The 21,363-nt window shown below is 53.0% G+C and overlaps 1 protein-coding gene across 1 annotated transcript; it reads right to left on the bottom strand.

Annotated features, from left to right (window-relative positions):
- Nucleotides 1-107: 107 nt before the first annotated feature.
- On the bottom strand, nucleotides 108-19,989 carry LOC146772203 (repulsive guidance molecule A-like). The gene is made up of 3 exons (XM_085638936.1): nucleotides 19,803-19,989; nucleotides 9,819-10,312; nucleotides 108-1,531 (listed from the first exon to the last, which is right to left on the bottom strand). Exons 1-3 carry the CDS (start codon nucleotides 19,879-19,881, stop codon nucleotides 857-859), a joined length of 1,248 nt encoding a protein of 415 aa, XP_085495062.1. The 5' UTR covers nucleotides 19,882-19,989; the 3' UTR covers nucleotides 108-856.
- Nucleotides 19,990-21,363: the final 1,374 nt, after the last annotated feature.

Raw genomic sequence — 21,363 nt, 5'->3', positions numbered from 1 at the left:
GTAAGTGTTCCACCACTGCACATCGTGCAAGGGCACACCCACCCCACGCAGCAAATCCACATCCATAGGAGGGCGAAGCAGGAACAATATTGTGAACTGCAGACAGATTAAATATGAATAATTTTACTCTGTTCTTATCGCCGTTTGAACATTACAAATGCAATGAAAACACATATTACATACAAGTCTTAATGTACAAACACTTTCAGATTTTGAGTGTCCAGGTCGGAGTGTTTTCAGGACTATGCAGGCAGAACCAGGTGTTCCAGTAGCTCTACAGATATCTGGGTTAGAGGGGAGCAGTCTCCACTCTACATATTGTGGTTGCACAGTCAACACAAGTGTTGGGCATTTAGGAAAAAAGGGCAGTCTGTGCTTCCACCTTTCCAAGTGTCAGCTCGTTCACTTCCACTGCAGTGAAGGAAACCATGGCACACAGCGCCCACGCTTTTCCATGGCAGGGAGTTGGTGGCGTATAGACCTATCGGGCCTCTGAAGAAGCCAAAAGGGAGTACACAAAACCATATCATGTCAGAATGCTTGTTTTTGATTTCAATAAATCTCTCTGGCGGACTATTAAAATAAGGAAATAAGTCAGGATAGTTTCCAGCAGCATAAGACCATGGTTAGGTTTTGCCTTCCGGTACCGAAGGCGGCGGCATGATGTGGTGGAGTAACATTCTGGCTTCTTCAGGGATTCATTTCTGTCACACAGAAACTTGGTGGAACCTTGCCTTTGGCACCATAGCAGCAGAGTGAAGACGGGAAGCAGTTGGCCATCCTACCCTACCCTACGTCTTCCGGTGATGGCCTTATGCCACACCATAGATGTGTACAGGACATCCCTTCTTAGGCCTTATCCACAACACAACACAGCAAGAAGAAAAAGGACAGAGCAAAGCAGAGAGGTGGAAGAGTGTCCCTTCGCTGCCAGCGATCCGACCGGCAGGATGACTGTCTTCGGGGCAGCACTGAGCTTCAGCCTGCTTGGATACAGTGCCTTGAGGTCTTCAAGTGCCCCATGTGCCGCCTTGGAAAACTCTGGGTCACCCGTAGTGAGAAGGTCAAAGACGCAAGAATGGAAGTACACGTCCTCTACCTGCAGAATGTCCCGACACTGCTCGGTGGCTGCCTCCACGGTGTAGGCTTTATGGGATACTGGCCAGAGTGGACTGGACCGCTCCAAGCTCAGCCGGTGCTCCTGGATGAGTTCGTCCCTGGGGCACCCATGCAGGCAGAGCTGCAGGCTGCTGCTGCTCTCCTCCGACAGGTTCAGAGTGTCCTCTGGCACCCGGATGGCGAAGGTGAGGTAGCGGCCCACTTGGCGGATGAGGATAGTGCTGCCAATGTAAAGCGCTTGGATTTCTACTTGGCCAAACGCTGGCTTTTCAGTGATGCGCAAGCTGCCAGCCCCTTCAGCAAGCCCACCGTTCCTTGTCCCATCGTTGAATGCCAGCGGGAGGTCCCCCGTGGACGCTTGGTAGACCTTCTGTTCAACACAGCCAGGATAGCTCTTGAATATCACAGTGATCTGAAAGGAAAAGCAACAATTGGAATGAGTTGAACCAACAGGATGGTAGAGAACCCTATGCCCTGGATGAGGGCGAACGAGGGAGCATCACCAGGTTGTACAGTCTGTTGTGCAGGACACATCTTGCAATCTACCACGTTCTGGGACAAAATGAAGTTTCACTTTAAGCAGTGTAGTAAACTCACTCAACACATGTAAGACTTCTATCAGTCCTCACTCTGAAGGCAGCAGACAGGCCCCCTCTTGCACTTTTTACTCCTATAGGTGCCTTCTTCCACGCTTGGCATTATGACTGGTGTTCAATGATGAATCTCCACACAGGGCCGTTGCTTTATATTTAAACTTTGACTCCTCCCACCCCCTTCAAGGCTCTACATGGAGATTCGCCTCTCTTGCTTCTCCTGTAGAAGTGTTTTAGCTTGCCTTCTGCATGGTCCAGTGATCCAACACTCCTGTAGCACAAGGACTTCTTCATGTTACTTAAAAGGTAACCAAGCAGCTATTTCTCCTTCTGTGCAGTGTTACCCCTTTCTCTTTTACAGTGCCTGTTTAATGTGTTACTGTAAGCACTACAGACTGTGCGCTCCTGTGCCTGTGTCACACTTCGTATGTGCTGGTCCCACTATAAGCTGGCAGGGAGCTACGGCTCACTCACATTCATTGCCTGTGTTACTGTAAATTCTGCAGAAGGTGCTCTCAATTCTGCCTGTATGACTTGCATTACTGTTGGTTCTGCTGCACATGTTCTCACCCCTGCGCCTGTAAGACTTGTGTGACCGTGAGCTCTGGAGGGGGCGGCCATCTTGGTATGGTAAAACAAGGATACACTATGGACAAAACCCTTTAAGAGGGATGACGGGTTGCAGCAGTGGACCCATGGGATTCGGTGCACGGCAGATGAAATGAGCAGTAAACAAGTGGCCGGGTGCTGTGCTCTAGGAAGCTGCCAGGTGCTGCACATTAATAATTTTAAACAAGCATTTACAATGCAATGGTCTCGGCATTGTCAAAGTTAGAGCTATTGGTATTGCTCATGACATTGGCCTACTGCTCTCTCCTCTAAAATGGCAGTGCTTGGAGATATGTTCCCAAAGTGGCAGCTTTAATTAAGGGCAGAGGTGGTAACAGTGTGGACCTTTCCTGCTATACTACAAATTGAAACATGCAGTTCAATCTATATAACCATGTTTATGAATCTTTCACAAGAAAGGATTTCCCCCCAAACAGGCTATGACAGCAGATACTAGGTGCACTGCGTAATTTCTAAAACGAACCAAAAACAACTACAAAGAAAGAAAGAAACGAGAGAAATAGCCAAGTCGAGAATATCCTTCTTTCTCTGTCGCTATACCTTATTGGGAGGCGGACATAGACTTAACTAACAAATGAGTAAAAAACATTTTCTTCTGTAATCGATCTAAATCACTACACTTTAAAATTCAAACACTCAATGGTACACTATTGCCACTGAGACGGTTAGAAATAGGGCTCGTGCAGAACCATTCTGCATTGGGTTTCGCTATGTCCAGTAATATATAAAATTGCGGTTGTATTAGCTAACCAAAATTACACAACTACCTTGGCACTGGCCTCTCTCTCCCCTCTCACAGCTTTGTCGGGTCATGTGCTGAAGTCCATACTGGAAACCTGGTGCCCGAAAATATATTGAGTTGAAAATAGGAGTCCCCTCGTGTTGTATCAGGATGTGTTGCTCCCGCCCACAGTACAGAAGGATCTCTTCGGTAGGCAGGGCAAGACAGAATAAACACAGCTAAAAGTCCCGTACAGATTTTTTGTTCTTCTGAAAGAAATTACTGCAGGGCCTAAATTGTGCCACTGGGTTCAAGTGGGGAGCACAAAACTAATCTAGGAACAAAGGACCCCGAGGAAGTATGAAAGTAGGATTCCTTTCTGTCTTGATCCCCTCTAACCCCACCCCTGCCTTCACCGCAGGATTCCCTTCAGGTGTGTGAAGTCGGTAGGTGACCCCCGCTGCAGCCGGCCCTCGATCTGCCCCAGACGCTCGGCCAAGAAGCCGGGGGAGTCCGACAGGGCCACGTTTCCGAGGGAGGCGGCTAACCTGTGCAAATCCTAATCCAGGGCCCCCATGAACCCCCCCCCCCGATGTCAGCCATGGTAGGAAGGCACAAGCGCAAGGTGGGAGAAAGAAAGCGAGAGGTAAAATAAAAAAAGAGTGTGGCGAAGAAAGGAAACAGGAAAAGATGGGACATACGGGGCAAAGCGAGGCCCCCTGCTAAACCAGGAAGTAGCGTACGGGACAATATGGCGGAGTTAAACAATCGTCAGTCCCAGAGAGTGGCGCCAGGGGAAAGTTTAGCAACAGCGCTCACACACCTCAGCTGAAAGTTTAGCTCGGCCCCTGCGAGCCAGATGAACATAAAACAAGAGCGGGGGGCTGCGGAGAGCAGCGCGGCGGCGAGGCACTCACTGTTCTGGCCGTCGGAGAGAGGGAGCCGTTGGGGAGGTAGGGGTTGCCCAGGTCTGGGATCATGATGAAGGGATAGCCCGGGTACGGCGGGCCCTTAAACAGGCCTCCATCTTGCCTCTTTGCGGCTGTAACATGGCGGGGAGGAAAGGGAGATAGTGACGTCTTTCTCCGAGGTCAAGCAGAAATGCCTCTGCGAAACGCAGCGTCATGTTCGGATTCGGGGGCGTGTTTTTCTTTCTCTCCTCTTCCCATTGGCTGGAATGTTTATATTCCAGAGGAGAGAATGTAAAAAACACGCCCCCGAATCCGAAAAAGACAGGGCTTAAATGGACAGACGCCCCTCTCCTCCAATGGCTGGCCTCCGTTCAGGAAGCCAGCCAATGGAGAAGAGGGGCAGGTTCAAGCCCCGTACTAGAAAACATAAAATCTCGCGAGCGAGACTGCGCAGCCTTCGCTAGCCGAGACCTAAAAAAGAGGGGCCTAAAAAAGGAAAAAATATGAAACTAAAATGATTGTTGCACCACAAGTCAAGGAACTGAAGCTCACTCGAATTCAAGTGGATGTGCACGTGATAAGGTAAATGCCACCTATCAAATGGCATTACAGCTAGTAAGTCAAAGTTGTCGGATCTACTCTTCCACGCTACAGGCCGTCATGAGCGGGAACAAAATGTGAATGACAAACAGATCAATGGCTGACTCTACGTATGCATGATTTTTATGTTTAGCCAGATCTACAAGAACAAAAATACTTTGATACACACACTGCCTAAGCGCTATGCAGAAAATTACAAATGTCTGTAAAAAAGTTTGTTGGCAAAATATACAATCCTTCCCGAGAGGCCTCCCAAGGATTGTCAAATGGAAATCTTCTGCCACCATAACATGTCACAGAGGGAAAACCACCACAAGCTTTGCTCCCCACATTCTTATAGGCAGACACCATGTATGACGACTCCTTTGTCTGCATGCTTTAACTATCCATCCTTAAGGGCGCACTGTTCAGCATCTGTTTCACTGCAAATAAGACGCTCTTGGTAATAAACAAAACAGACATGAGGCCTCCGACAGTCTTTTCAAATTAGCCAATCTGGTCTGTAGCCTTGATCACTGGCCTGACACCATGACCAACGCTGGCCTACTGTATGGGGCATAAGCTTTGCCGCAAGGCCACCGCCCAGCATACACACGACACAAACATGTACAAAACTACAGTTTGCTAAACAATATACAATCTGTCCTAATGGGCCAAACAAGGATTCTCATAGTGCAAATGTTCTACCATGAGGGTTACAACTATGAAACCCCTCGTGGTAATCTGTGCTTACATGTAACAAAATACCTGTGTACAGGTTGTGTCACAGAATACTAATGTACTTTACAAGGCCGACTGGTATTGACGTGTGCTTTTCACAACCGACCTAGGGCATCTGACAACATGTTTTCGAACAACCAAACAAGCAAGGTTAAGCTCTTCACCGAAGCGGTACAAAAGGGGGTGGTGATGGACGGAGCATCAGAACCAATGAAACACTCACACCCAGTCAACAGATCTGGGTTTGATCCATCACCGTTCTTTAGCCCACTCTGCCACCTCAGTTCAGACATGGCCATATGCAAATCAGTCTGACCCTGTGCCTCATGGGAACAGTCCAGCCCGAACTGCCAAGCCATGCCTTCCCTGTACCGGATCCAAGCTTCCTAGGACCGGTTTCTGGCATTTCAGCCTTCTTCAGCCAGGCTTGCTCTTCACCGAAGCCAACTCAGGCCTACTGTACAGTACAAAAAACTGCATCAACTTTACCACAAACCAGCCAGCAGTCCGTCAGAAAAGAACACATATATAACCAGAATACATTTGGCAAAAATATAAACAATCCCTCCTAAGAGGGCTCAACAAAGCGTCTCAGAGTAAATGTAGTCTCAAGATGTGTCAGACAGAGAGTAGCCAACTCCGAAACCCTTGCCTACTACGGTAATTACTCGGATCCCAAGAAACAAAACTGCAAAATCTGCTCTTGCAGGCCTATTGTCGTCAACATGCTTTTCACAATAAATAACTCGGGCCCATTGCCTTTATCACATGTTTTCATAATAACGCTTCGAACCTATGGCAATTCAGGCCTGCTGTATTTAGCATGAGCTTCTAGTGAGGCAAAAGGTCTAATAGAAGCACGCTGTGTAAAAGCACACACTTCCCGCTCAACAAAATGCTGTAGTTGGGCAAATCCGCATATAGGAGCCAATGGCCCTCTCGGGGGCTTCTCGGAGCTTTTTGTTCCTATTGATCACATAAGGAAAAAAAACATTACTGCACAGTCAACCCAGACCCCAAAAATGGGCAGGTGCAAATAGATGTGCCCGGAGACTGAAAGTTTAAGCTTTGCATCGTGAGAGTTGCAAGCTATGTTAACAGGCTACACTATGCATATCCACCAGATGGCGCCATCCCACTGTGAATGGGCCAAACCCCACCCCAGACACGGATTCAATGTAGTTCTTTATCTTGAACACTTACAAGGTGAGGGGAGGAATCCTTGCCAATGGTCCAAACCACTGGCAGTTGTGTGTGTGTGTGTGTGGGGGGGGGGGGGGGGGGGGGTATTTTAACCCCTTGTTTTTTCGACCACTGAAACTCTGGACAGAGGACTGACTTCTGCCAATACCAATGCCAGTACCCTGCCTCTTAAAGCGCATACTGCTCGCTGGACAAGTTCTGAGTCTACATCACAATGCCCAGCTTGTGCTCATCCAAGTGAGACTGACTTACATATTATATTCTTTTGTCCCGCTTACAGAAGTGCAAGGAAATATTGGCTTGTTCCCCTCCTTAAAAACCTGGGCTTTTTGAAATAAGTCCGTGGCGAACCACTGTTTCTTTTATAACAAGAGAGTGGCACCAGCAGACAGTGTGCCCCGACTGTAATATCTCATACGACCAATGTGTCCCTGTTTAACACCTGTTTGTAACCATGGCCTATGCAGGTATAATCACAGGCTTGCTTACCCTCACAGAGGAATCTAGATTAAAAGACAAATTAAGTTTGAAAAGTCAAAAGTTTGTAACTTTACATTTAAAAAAAAAAATGTACTACAGTCCATATAATTTGTTCTAACTTTAAAACTTGGAAAAGATTATTTTTTCCTTTTTAAAGGTATGGCACGTGTTAACAAGATTACTCCGATATGTTAGCTAGCCATAATCTGTTCGCCTATAATAAACTGTCACATTTTCCAACATGAAAGATAACCCTCACAGGCTGCTAAAGGCCCTAACCCAATATTATCACTTTCTCATTCTATCACTCATCCTAAACTCTTACTTTAATCTTAAAAAAACTTACCCTAACCATTCCGGGAGAGGTGTCCTCATACAGGCATTACCTTTTTCCTGGATTCCCCCTTTCTTCAGAGTCTTAAATATGTATTTTCAGACAATTCGCTTTCAGGCTTTGAATTTTGCACCCGTGCTCTTTCGAGCTTTTGATTTCAAACTGTTAATTGATAACCTCAGAGATGGAGTCGCCAAAGAGCAGGCACAGAACAAACCCCTCCTTCTACCCATAAAGATGCCTCACAAGGAGAATGCATCACAAGGAGAGGATGTAGCCTAACGGCTAGAGCGGTCGACGTCAAAGCTGGGGAAGCGGGTTCGAGTCCTAGCTACTACGCTCAACATACTGTGATTCTGGGCAAATCACTTAATCCAATCCCCCCCCCCCCCCGCCTAAGAAAAATCAATGTGTCCTTGTGTAATGAAACTGGTGCTATCTAAAGCGCTCCAATACCTGATTTCTCGGGTCTAGTTCGCACTAGAATAAAATTCCCCCAAAAAAACCAAATCTTAAAAAGTTGAACACTAGCATTGATGTGATGCGGTGGAGAAGTGTGGCTCAATGGGGTGGAGAAGTGTGGCTCAATGATTAGAGCGGCAGACCCTGATGCAGAGGTCTAGCCCGGGACCAGGGTTCAATTCCCCACCTCGGCGGGTCTTGGGCTCAAAATTCCACGGACCTGATAATTCTCGCCTCGGTGCCTATTCCAATCATGGAGTCCCACTCTGCAAATCTGGGCAATAGCTTGCTTAATCTCCACAACGGCCCCCACAACGCTAAAGGATGCCTGGCCTCCACCTTGGGGGTGCCCAGGAGTGGACGCCTCACAGGGAAAGCCAGGATGGGTTCCACAGCGGTATTCGTACAAGCGCCTTGAGACCCTTGCGGGTGAGTAGTGCGCTATACAAGTATCAATTTACATGAGGTTGATAATGTGAATGGATATTAATTAAACGAATTTGGCTAATATCTTCTGATAAGGTTCAGAAAGGTCTTGACCAAACTGTAATATTAGACTAACGATAAAAAGCTGCATCACTGGTCCCCCTAAAACACCAGGAGGTGCGTCCAACTTTAAAGACGGACTCAACTCCAAAAGAGGTCGCAAGAGAAGATGGAGAAAGGAGGCGGACAATATAAGCTTATGTAAAGTCAATCCACTGCATTTCGCCCATCGCCAGGGCAACAGACAACCATCACTGTCCAGTCAACCAAGGACAGTGGGGGTCCATGATGTACATAAATACACTCTTTTTGGGACAGTCGGATGGATCCATCTCCAAGGAGATCCGGTTTACTGAAGGATTAACGAGGCGCAGCAACATGGTTTTTATGACAGCCTCTACACATGCCTCATCTTGAATCAAAAATGTTTTTCCCCCAAGCTCTTTGGCATCTTTAAGGAACCCACATCCCTTCTCTGCATCTTTGCGGTTGCCATTGGTCTAGAGATACCCTCACTCCATCCTCTAGGCCTCTCCACTGAGGACCAGACACTATAGCGACAGACAACCTATCAGAAGTACAACAACTCTGCAGAGGGGGGGGGTAATACAAGGGGTACGAGAGGGGTCTCTTAGGGGCCGGGCGACAGGAATATCCAAGGGCCCTGGTAGTTTGGGTAGGGTTACGGGAGGGAGTATAGGAGGGCTACATCAAGTTGCATTGGGGAGCAAGAGGCAGGTTTATTGGGGGGGCCTGCAGTGGTTGGAAGGATAAAAAAAAACACGTCTGATGGTCTGTAGGAGAGGCTGCGATAATCTGGTGGTGATAACAGGCAGCCTGTTGGATGCGACAGCCTACTGTCAGGTCTGCTGGCCGGGGCGTTTGTTGTGACAAGCTGCAGACGATCAGGATGAGAATCTGTGTGGTGAAAAAGTAACAAATAAGCCTTGGCAAAATTTGAAATAATCCGGAGTAATAGCAGTAATTTAGTGTTAATCTTGCGATGCAAAATTACAACTGTTCGTGTAATTGTTGGAATTAGCAAACAAAAAATCCCTGTCCAAGAGCATAAGTCTAGACCCCTGGTGGCTACTGCTTCTCCTGTTATGTTGCATTTATCACTATTTTCTTAACGCAGAATGCATCCCCGGGTCCATTCGGATGCAATGGGGCATTTTGCACCATGAAAATAGCCCTAGATGCCAGTATCGTCCCTTGAGTTGGTCTGTTCATCGTGACATGCCGTCGGTTTGCTTGTAGGAGGAAAGGCAGGTGGTGTGTTTTGGCAGACACTGAGGGTTTGTCTGTAGGGGTCACATGAGAAGATCCCTGTGTGAGGCATCGCAGGCAGCTGAGGTGGTAGATGGGCATAGTAGTGGGAGAGACCCTACAACAGAAGCAATGGAGCGGCAAGGGGGGGGCACAACAGGAGCCTGTGGAGGTAAGAGCGGCTCGAAGAGGGGCCATGAGCCGGCCAGGCTGGGACACTGAAGGACAGGCCACGATCGAGTGGGGTACATGAGGCAAGCCTGGCTTCTCCACTACACACAGTCGCTTACCTTGTTGGTGGCTGTTGCGCTGGAGCCCGGGGCCACGGCGACGTTCGTGACTTGCACGGAGAGGTACTGATTGTCAATGAGGGGCCAGGCCCCTGGCACTTTACAAGTCTGAAACTCATCCTTGAACGTCCTCAGATGAGGGTCCCCAAACAATCCGCAGTGGGCGAAGCGCCTCTGAATGTTCGCCCTGGCCACATAGTTGCAGGCCTCTGTGCGCGAAGGGCCCGCGGGGTCCCGGGCTCTGGCTGCTGAGGTGGGCCCGTCGCTGGAGCAGTTGTGCTGCGAGAAGAGTTCTCGGATGCGAAAGACGGCCGAGTGGTACACCAGGTCCCCCCGACAGGCTCTGGCAGTCTTCCTGGTGCACTGAGAGTAGGCCCGCAGCGCTGCGCAGTAATCCGCGTCTGCGGGCGCGTCCTCCGGGGCAGCATGGCTGGGCGAATAGGCAGAGAGGTATTCACTGTTGCACCACTGGATCCGGCACTGCTGGCAACGCACTGCAAGAGAAGAGAGCAAGATAAGAGCACTGGAAAGAACTGCTGCCACAGACCCACACCGGACATCACCTCTCTGGGCTCACCTGCTGACCAGACTACAGCCTGTGGCGACCTACAGTGTCACCGCCTGCAGACACCACTGACCGGTGTCCAGCCTGTGGCCGACCTACAGTGTCACCGGACACCACGTGGCTCCATGTCACTACTGACCGGTGTCCAGCCTGTGGCCGACCTACAGCGTCACTACCTGCAGACACCACGCGGTGCCATGTCACTACTCACCAGTGTCCAGCCTGTGGCCGACCTTCAGTGTCACTACCTGCAGACACCACGCGGTGCCATGTCACTACTGACCGGTGTCCAGCCTGTGGCAGACCTACAGCGTCACTACCTGCAGACACCACGCGGTGCCATGTCACTACTGACCGGTGTCCAGCCTGTGGCCGACCTGCAGCGTCACTACCTACAGACACCACGTGGCTCCATGTCACTACTGACCGGTGTCCAGCCTGTGGCAGACCTACAGCGTCACTACCTACAGACACCACGTGGCTCCATGTCACTACTGACCGGTGTCCAGCCTGTGACAGACCTACAGCGTCACTACCTACAGACACCACATGGCTCCATGTCACTACTGACCAGTGTCCAGCCTGTGACAGACCTACAGCGTCACTACCTACAGACACCACGTGGCTCCATGTCAACACGGACCGGTGTCCAGCCTGTGACAGACCTACAGTGTCACTACCTACAGACACCACGTGGCTCCATGTCACTACTGACCAGACTACAGCCTGTGGCCGACCTACAGCGTCACTACCTACAGACACCACGTGGCTCCATGTCACTACTGACCGGTGTCCAGCCTGTGACAGACCTACAGTGTCACTACCTACAGACACCACGCGGTGCCATGTCACTACTGACCGGTGTCCAGCCTGTGGCCGACCTACAGTGTCACTACCTACAGACACCACGTGGCTCCATGTCACTACTGACCGGTGTCCAGCCTGTGACAGACCTACAGCGACACTACCTACAGACACCACATGGCTCCATGTCACTACTGACCAGTGTCCAGCCTGTGACAGACCTACAGTGTCACTACCTACAGACACCACGTGGCTCCATGTCACTACTGACCAGACTACAGCCTGTGGCCGACCTACAGCGTCACTACCTACAGACACCACGTGGCTCCATGTCACTACTGACTGGTGTCCAGCCTGTGACAGACCTACAGTGTCACTACCTACAGACACCACGTGGCTCCATGTCACTACTGACCAGACTACAGCCTGTGGCCGACCTACAGCGTCACTACCTACAGACACCACGTGGCTCCATGTCACTACTGACCGGTGTCCAGCCTGTGACAGACCTACAGCGTCAGTACCTACAGACACCACGTGGTTCCATGTCACTACTGACCGGTGTCCAGCCTGTGACAGACCTACAGCGTCACTACCTACAGACACCACGTGGCTCCATGTCACTACTGACCGGTGTCCAGCCTGTGACAGACCTACAGCGTCACTACCTACAGACACCACGTGGCTCCATGTCACTACTGACCGGTGTCCAGCCTGTGACAGACCTACAGCGTCACTACCTACAGACACCACGTGGCTCCATGTCACTACTGACCAGACTACAGCCTGTGGCCGACCTACAGCGTCACTACCTACAGACACCACGGGGCTCCATGTCACTACTGACCGGTGTCCAGCCTGTGACAGACCTACAGCGTCACTACCTACAGACACCACGTGGCTCCATGTCACTACTGACCGGTGTCCAGCCTGTGGCCGACCTACAGCGTCACTACCTACAGACACCACGTGGCTCCATGTCACTACTGACCGGTGTCCAGCCTGTGGCCGACCTACAGTGTTACTACCTACAGACCACGTGGCTCCATGTCACTACTGACAGGTGTCCCGCCTGTGACAGACCTACAGCGTCACTACCTACAGACACCACGTGGCTCCATGTCACTACTGACCGGTGTCCAGCCTGTGACAGACCTACAGCGTCACTACCTACAGACACCACGTGGCTCCATGTCACTACTGACCGGTGTCCAGCCTGTGGCCGACCTACAGTGTTACTACCTACAGACCACGTGGCTCCATGTCACTACTGACAGGTGTCCCGCCTGTGACAGACCTACAGCGTCACTACCTACAGACACCACGTGGCTCCATGTCACTACTGACCGGTGTCCAGCCTGTGACAGACCTACAGCGTCACTACCTACAGACACCACGTGGCTCCATGTCACTACTGACCGGTGTCCAGCCTGTGGCCGACCTACAGTGTTACTACCTACAGACCACGTGGCTCCATGTCACTACTGACAGGTGTCCCGCCTGTGACAGACCTACAGCGTCACTACCTACAGACACCACGTGGCTCCATGTCACTACTGACCGGTGTCCAGCCTGTGACAGACCTACAGCGTCACTACCTACAGACACCACGTGGCTCCATGTCACTACTGACCGGTGTCCAGCCTGTGGCCGACCTACAGCGTCACTACCTACAGACACCACGTGGCTCCATGTCACTACTGACCGGTGTCCAGCCTGTGACAGACCTACAGCGTCACTACCTACAGACACCACGTGGCTCCATGTCACTACTGACCGGTGTCCAGCCTGTGACAGACCTACAGCGTCACTACCTACAGACACCACGTGGCTCCATGTCACTACTGACCGGTGTCCAGCCTGTGGCCGACCTACAGTGTTACTACCTACAGACCACGTGGCTCCATGTCACTACTGACAGGTGTCCCGCCTGTGACCGACCTACAGCGTCACTACCTACAGACACCACGTGGCTCCATGTCACTACTGACCGGTGTCCAGCCTGTGACAGACCTACAGCGTCACTACCTACAGACACCACGTGGCTCCATGTCACTACTGACCGGTGTCCAGCCTGTGGCCGACCTACAGTGTTACTACCTACAGACCACGTGGCTCCATGTCACTACTGACAGGTGTCCCGCCTGTGACAGACCTACAGCGTCACTACCTACAGACACCACGTGGCTCCATGTCACTACTGACCGGTGTCCAGCCTGTGACAGACCTACAGCGTCACTACCTACAGACACCACGTGGCTCCATGTCACTACTGACCGGTGTCCAGCCTGTGGCCGACCTACAGTGTTACTACCTACAGACCACGTGGCTCCATGTCACTACTGACCGGTGTCCAGCCTGTGGCCGACCTACAGTGTCACTACCTACAGACACCACGTGGCTCCATGTCACTACTGACCGGTGTCCAGCCTGTGGCCGACCTACAGTGTTACTACCTACAGACACCACGTGGCTCCATGTCACTACTGACCGGTGTCCAGCCTGTGGCCGACCTACAGTGTTACTACCTACAGACCACGTGGCTCCATGTCACTACTGACAGGTGTCCCGCCTGTGACAGACCTACAGCGTCACTACCTACAGACACCACGTGGCTCCATGTCACTACTGACAGGTGTCCCGCCTGTGACAGACCTACAGCGTCACTACCTACAGACACCACGTGGCTCCATGTCACTACTGACCGGTGTCCAGCCTGTGACAGACCTACAGCGTCACTACCTACAGACACCACGTGGCTCCACGTCACTACTGACCGGTGTCCAGCCTGTGGCCGACCTACAGCGTCACTACCTACAGACACCACGTGGCTCCATGTCACCACTGACCGGTGTCCAGCCTGTGACAGACCTACAGTGTTACTACCCACAGACACCACGTGGCTCCATGGTGCGCTTGGCTGTCGGCACAGCTCTGCCTCCAACCGCAGCGGGTTGTGTTCTCTATGGGCGGAGTTCGAGGGTGCAGGTATGAGGTCATGGTCCCACCTCAGAGTGGGCGCCGACTATGCCCCCCCCCCCATGGAGTGTGCCCGGTGATGGGCAGTAAGAGAGTAACACCGCAGTGGGGACACACTTGATAAACTCTCCCAAGCCCCAGAAATCCCCCAAGGCCCTAAACCCCTCCTCAGGACACAAAATCCTCGTACGGAATGACTCAGTCTGTACCGGAAAACACAACCCCCCCCCCCCCCAAAACCTTAAGATGGGGGGGAAACGAATGACCCACTTCAGTGGAAGGATGTAGGCGGATGACCCTCCGGATCGGGAAGGAGGGGGACAACGCGCACCCCAATACACGTGTACTAAGAGCTGGGGGGTACGCCCCTCCAGATCTGGATGGAAAGCGCCCCCACCCTTTCCAGGTCTGGGAGAAGAGCCCCCTTCCTCCCAGGATCCGCAGCTGGGAGGAGAATGGCGCCTCTGTGCTCCAGGCCGCCACTGCTTGTTTTCTTTGGCAGGGGCGCAGGCCAGCGCTGGGCTTGGGGGAGGGGTGGAAAGAAAGTTGTGCAACACCCCCAAAAACAACGTTGGTGGCTACAAACACGGGCTAAAAGGAGGGGCACCGGCCTAAACCACGGGTGGTGGTAAAAGGGTGTGAGGCTTCCTACAAGACCCACCCGATTGAGAGCAGGGACCCGAGAGCACCCGTCGCTGAAGACCCGAGACTGTGGGTGGGGCTTTAGTGGAATGGGGGCTACTTGTATTCATTCTGTAACGCCCACAACTGGATATGCTGGTTAGGAGGAGGGGGGGGGGCAACGGAGGGCACCGATACGGTTTAAGGTTAATCACTCCTCCCCAACAAACAATCCGGTCACGTGCACCATTATTGATAAAACCCTGGACGCCCCCTTAAAACAGGATCTACACCTCACTCTACCTCTTGCAATGTCGACTTGAGCGCGTGTATTCGCCGCCCCCCAAGAATTATTCTCAAAATGCACAAAGCCCACATGACTCAACCTGCACACGGGCACAAGGAACTTGTCTTCCCTTCAGTGACCCCAAAGTGCACCACTATTGCGCGCTGACCTGCACCCCCCCCCCGCACTCACCAGACCCGGGGAGTGCACTGCCCACTCATCTGCATACACCCCAGCACCCCACTATCAGACCAGAGTATGCACTGCCCACTCATCTGCATACACCCCAGCACCCCACTATCAGACCCGAGTGTGCACTGCCCACTCCTCTGCTTACACCCCAGCACCCCACTATCAGACCCGGGTGTGCACTGCCCACTCCTCTGCATACACCCCAGCACCCCACTATCAGACCCGGGTGTGCACTGCCCACTCCTCTGCATACACCCCAGCACCCCACTATCAGACCCGGGTGTGCACTGCCCACTTCTCTGTATACACCCCAGCACCCCACTATCAGACCTGGGTGTGCACTGCCCACTCCTCTGCATACACCCCAGCACCCCACTATCAGACCTGGGTGTGCACTGCCCACTCCTCTGCATACACCGCAGCACCCCACTATCCGACTCAAGTGCACTCTATGGGTTCCGTAGCAGCGCGCTACTTGCCAAAAAAGCCCACATCAAGGGTAACAAGAGCTATATAAATACAAACCTTTTTCCCCTCGTCTATTCTTCCGCTACCCTCCTGAATCCAAATAACTGCCTAACCTATCCACCACTCAAATTATTTTCATATTTCACAATAATAATTCAACACTAATCCTTTATGGGTTCCGGAGTAGCCTGCTACTCCCCCCAAAAAAGAGCATAAACGCCTCATCAGGGGTAGTAAACGCTATATAAATGCAATTACAATACACTGCCCTGATCTGCGCACACACCCCCCTGCACCCCATCAGACCACAGGTTTGCACTGTCCCCAGTGAGCCCTGATCTGCACACACCCCTGCACCCCATCAGACCACAGGTGTGCACTGTCCCCAGTGAGCCCTGATCTGCACACACCCCTGCACCCCATCAGACCACAGGTGTGCACTGTCCCCAGTGAGCCCTGATCTGCATACACCCCTGCACTCCATCAGACCCCAGGGTTTGCACTGTCCCCAGTGAGCCCTGATCTGCATACACCCCTGCACTCCATCAGACCCCAGGGGTTGCACTGTCCCCAGTGAGCCCTGATCTGCTTACACCCCTGCACCCCATCAGACCACATGTGTGCACTGTCCCCAGTGAGCCCTGATTTGCATACACCCCTGCACCCCATCAGACCCCAGGGTTTGCACTGTCCCCAGTGAGCCCTGATTTGCATACACCCCTGCACCCCATCAGACCCCAGGGTTTGCACTGTCCCCAGTGAGCTCTGATCTGCACACACCCCTGCACCCCAGGGTTTGCACTGTCCCCAGTGAGCCCTGATCTGCACACACCCCTGCACCCCATCAGACCACAGGTGTGCACTGTCCCCAGTGAGCCCCGATCTGCACCCCATCAGACCACAGGCGTGCACTGTCCCCAGTGAGCCCTGATCTGCATACACCCCTGCACCCCATCAGACCCCAGGGTTTGCAGTGTCCCCAGTGAGCCCTGATCTGCACCCCGTCAGCCCACAGGTGTGCACTGTCCCCAGTGAGCCCTGATCTGCACACACACCCCTGCACCCCATCAGTCCACAGGTGTGCACTGTCCCCAGTGAGCCCTGATCTGCACACACACCCCTGCACCCCATCAGACCACAGGTGTGCACTGTCCCGCATACACCCCACCAGACCCCAGGGTTTGCACTGTCCCCAGTGAGCCCTGATCTGCATACACCCCTGCACCCCATCAGGCCCCAGGGTTTGCACTGTCCCCAGTGAGCCCTGATCTGCATACACCCCTGCACCCCATCAGACCCCAGGGTTTTCACTGTCCCCAGTGAGCCCTGATCTGCATACACCCCTGCACCCCATCAGACCCCAGGGTTTTCACTGTCCCCAGTGAGCCCTGATCTGCAGACACCCCTGCACCCCATCAGACCACAGGTGTGCACTGTCCCCAGTGAGCCCTGATCTGCACACACACCCCTGCACCCCATCAGACCCCAGGTGTGCACTGTCCCCAGTGAGCCCTGATCTGCATACACCCCTGCACCCCATAAGACCCCAGGGTTTGCACTGTCCCCAGTGAGCCCTGATCTGCACACACACCCCTGCACCCCATCAGACCCCAGGGTTTGCACTGTCCCCAGTGAGCCCTGATCTGCATACACCCCATCAGACCCCAGGGTGTGCACTGTCCCCAGTGAGCCCTGATCTGCGCACACACCCCTGCACCCTATCAGACCCCAGGTGTGCACTGTCCCAAGTGAGCCCTGATCTGCACACACACCCCTGCACCCCATCAGACCCCAGGGTTTGCAGTGTCCCCAGTGAGCCCTGATCTGCACACACACCCCTGCACCCCATCAGACCCCAGGTTTTGCACTGACCCCAGTGAGCCCTGATCTGCACACACACCCCTGCACCCTATCAGACCCCAGGTGTGCACTGTCCACAGTGAGCCCTGATCTGCATACACCCCATCAGACCGCAGGGTGTGCACTGTCCCCAGTGAGCCCTGATCTGCACACACACCCCTGCACCCCATCAGACCCCAGGGTCTGCAGTGTCCCCAGTGAGCCCTGATCTGCACACACACCCCTGCACCCCATCAGACCCCAGGTTTTGCACTGTCCCCAGTGAGCCCTGATCTGCACACACACCCCTGCACCCTATCAGACCCCAGGTGTGCACTGTCCCCAGTGAGCCCTGATCTGCATGCACCCCATCAGACCCCAGGGTGTGCACGGTCCCCAGTGAGCCCTGATCTGCACACACACCCCTGCACCCCATCAGACCCCAGGGTTTGCAGTGTCCCCAGTGAGCCCTGATCTGCACACACACCCCTGCACCCCATCAGACCCCAGGTTTTGCACTGTCCCCAGTGAGCCCTGATCTGCACACACACCCCTGCACCCTATCAGACCCCAGGTGTGCACTGTCCCCAGTGAGCCCTGATCTGCATACACCCCATCAGACCCCAGGGTGTGCACTGTCCCCAGTGAGCCCTGATCTGCGCACAAACCCCTGCACCGTATCAGACCCCAGGTTTTGCACTGTCCCCAGTGAGCCCTGATCTGCAGACACCCCTGCACCCACCACCAGACCAGGGTCAGATTGGGAATGTAGGCCCTAGGACAGTGGACGATGGGCCAGTATCTGAGGTGCAGCTGTGGGCCACTTTTCTGGGCAGCATGGAGGAGGATGTGGGCTGTGTCTGTGCTGCTCAAAGGCAGCCAGCGGCCCAGTGGGGGCCGGAGTGTCCTCACTGGAGGCAGATGGGCATCTATTACCTCCCTTGTACCAAAGGAGTGGAGGTGTCATTCCCAGGCTCTGGCTGGGCCCATTCATGAATGTATGCAGATTGAGCAGAGCCAGGGGGCCTGAGCGGAAGAGGCCTCACTTATACTCAGGTGCGGGTCGCCAGTGTAAACTAATCAGTGCACAGAGTCCTGGCAACAATTGCAGTGAAGTTAAGAAAACATGTCTCTTTTAAAGAACCCCCCCCACCCCCACACTTCTTTTCATGATACCCAAAACACTGAAGCAGTGTTTTGCGAAAAGGCGCAATCCGCAAATGTGACCCCTCTTTTTAAAGGTGCCTATTTTACATCCCATGCCAACCCTGCACCAGACCCCGGGTCTGCACTGTACCCAGTGAGTCCTAATCTGCGCACACAACCGCACCCTACGATCGGAGCCCTGGTGTTCACTGTCCCCTGTGAGCCCTGATGTGCACACACCCTCGCACCCGACCATCCGCCCGTTACTGTGGACTGTTCCTTTAACCAAGGAGACCAGGAAAGGGGGTGGGGGGCAACCCAGGAGATGTGAGGGGGGAGAGTGGGAAAAATGTTGGGGGCATAAAGGGCAGACGCCCAGGACAATGTGGGGGTAAGAAATGAATGGGCTGAGAGGGAAGGCAACGGTGAGGCTGCATAGTCAGGACAGTGGCAGAGGACCTGCCGATGTCAACAACATTACAACTTTGGGGTTTGACTGACAAGGCAGCAAGCAGAAGGCAGCGTGGGGCAGATGGACTGAGAGTTTTGGCAGCAAACGCTGGACGGTGTGAGAGGGGCAGGGCTGTATGTGGAGGGAAAGGAGCAAGGCAGTATGTGGAGGCAGCAGACCAGCCCTTAAGGCCGAGGAGGAGGACAGTGTGAGATGAGCAGGGCAATGTGCATGGGACCTAGTGGGGGGCAGTGTGAGAGGAGCAAGGCAGTGTGCGAGACCAAGTGCAGCACAGTGCTTGAGGGCGGTTTAAGTGGATCAGGGCAGTGTGCGAGGGGTAAGGGTCGAGAAGGACAGTGTGGGGGAGGAAGCAGAGTAAGAGGAACAGAGGGGCAGTGTGCCAGGGACACAGGGCGGCGTGGGGGGAATGGGCAGCTGGTAGGGAGGCGGACCGGGGCCGAGGCGCACTCTCTCTAGTGATAGTTGCCCCTTCCCGGGGCACACCATCTCTCCCCTCTGAAGCCAGTGCCCAGTCCTCCTCTCCCCTCCCACCCCACGGGCCCGTCCCTCCCTGCATCAGTACCGGTGCCCCCCTGCCCCCGGGCAGTGGCGCCCTCCCTGCCCCGTCTGTACCTGCAGGGGCCACGGATGCGCAGACGGCCAGGAGCATGATTCCGCGCAGCCGCAGTAGGAGCGCCTCCCCCATGCCCATCCATCCGGCTCGTGCCTGCGGGAGCCGCGCGCCTCCAGTGCGGACCGTCTGCGGAGCGACGTACGACTGAGCGCGCGAAGAGCGTACGAGCCTGTGGCACTGCGCGCACGGCGAGCCCCCAGCGTGGGCACGGCCAATCCGGAGCGTCGAGCACGCCCCCGTCGAATCCGGAGCGCCGAGCACGCCCCCGTGAACCGCTCTGAACCCACTCAGCCAATCCCTGCGCCTACCCAGATGGTGACCCGCCTATGTTTTATGTCAATCATATGCATAGACCTCGCCACACCCCTACCAGTGCCCAATCTTTGCTGTTAACCTAGTGAGTGGCAGTTGCAGTGTCCAACCAACGAGCAATAGTAAGCTTGTGGGGGATTTTGAAACAAAAATCGAGGATCTTTAATTTCCCCATTGAAGTACATTGAAGCAAAGGCAATCTAGGGTGGGAGACTGATGAAGTAGAGTCACTTTAGCTTTAAAATCTAGAGTCTCCCACCTGAATCGGGTTAGTTGGTCTGCACACATACTTAAATGCTAAAACTCAGTATTTATGTTTGCGAATCACAACTTTTTTTCACTCAAAAGGTTTTTCCGCCTCTTGCACTTAAAAGTTCCACAATTCCAATTCAAAATAAAGTGAAGCATACCCCTTCCAAGGCATTTTTAATGTTCTAAGAGTCCCTCGTAGGGGTTGCCATCTTGCATATCTGGTATGGATCGGTCAGTTGGGATTTATGTTAGGGCCCCGCTTTTAATTAGTTCATGTATACTGCCGCTTAATGTTGTGCTGAAATGGGACAATTTAGGATGTATGCCAGCAGCTGGAACATGAGGCCAATGTACAAGATAGTAGTGTAAGCTCCCAAATCTATTAATTCCTGAGAGATCGGAAGATCTTAAGAATAGCTATCCCTTTGTTTTTGGACTCTTTCAAAGAAATCCACTTGTGTCTACAGCCTTTTTCATATAGTTTAGCATTCGTTAATGCCACTACCCCTCCCCAACTTCATTCATCCACAACAGTCATTAGAATTAAAGGTTTTACCCTCCACGGGACAGGAGTCTAGTGAGGAAAATATACCATGAAGAAAGATACAAGGTCAACCCCCGTTAACTACACATAAAGCCCTATGCCGACCGTCCAACCTTAAAGCTTATGGAAATAACACTGGAAATGTTTTTACCTGGTTATGACAAAGCTAGCAGACCTGACTTACTTATTGTGAAAAGGGAGTTTTTAAGACAATAGGCCTCAGCAGACCTGTCGGACCTAAAGAACTACCGGCCCATCTCGCTCCCCCCTTTGCTGTGAAAGTGGCAGAGAAGACCATCAAAGCAGAACTAACTAGGATCATTGAAGACAACACCATCCTCGACCCTTCCCAGTCTGGATTCCGCAGCAACCACAGCACCGAGACCGTCCTGCTCGCCGCCACAGACGATATCCGCACCCCCCTAGACCAAGGCCGCACCGCAGCCCTGATT

The sequence above is a fragment of the Triturus cristatus genome, chromosome 12 (genome assembly GCF_964204655.1).
Source record: "Triturus cristatus chromosome 12, aTriCri1.1, whole genome shotgun sequence".
NCBI lineage: Eukaryota > Metazoa > Chordata > Amphibia > Caudata > Salamandridae > Triturus > Triturus cristatus.
Note: the sequence above shows the minus strand (reverse complement) of the source record. Positions and strands in the feature narration are given on the sequence as shown.

Coding starts and splice junctions, on each gene's coding strand:
- LOC146772203 (XM_085638936.1), bottom strand. CDS start 19,881: ATGGGCATGGGGGAGGCGCTCCTACTGCGGCTGCGCGGAATCATGCTC. Junction 10,313..19,802: donor CGCATCCGTGGCCCCTGCAG/GTACAGACGGGG, acceptor CTTCTCTTGCAG/TGCGTTGCCAGCAGTGCCGG. Junction 1,532..9,818: donor GCGCAACAGCCACCAACAAG/GTAAGCGACTGT, acceptor TTTTCCTTTCAG/ATCACTGTGATATTCAAGAG.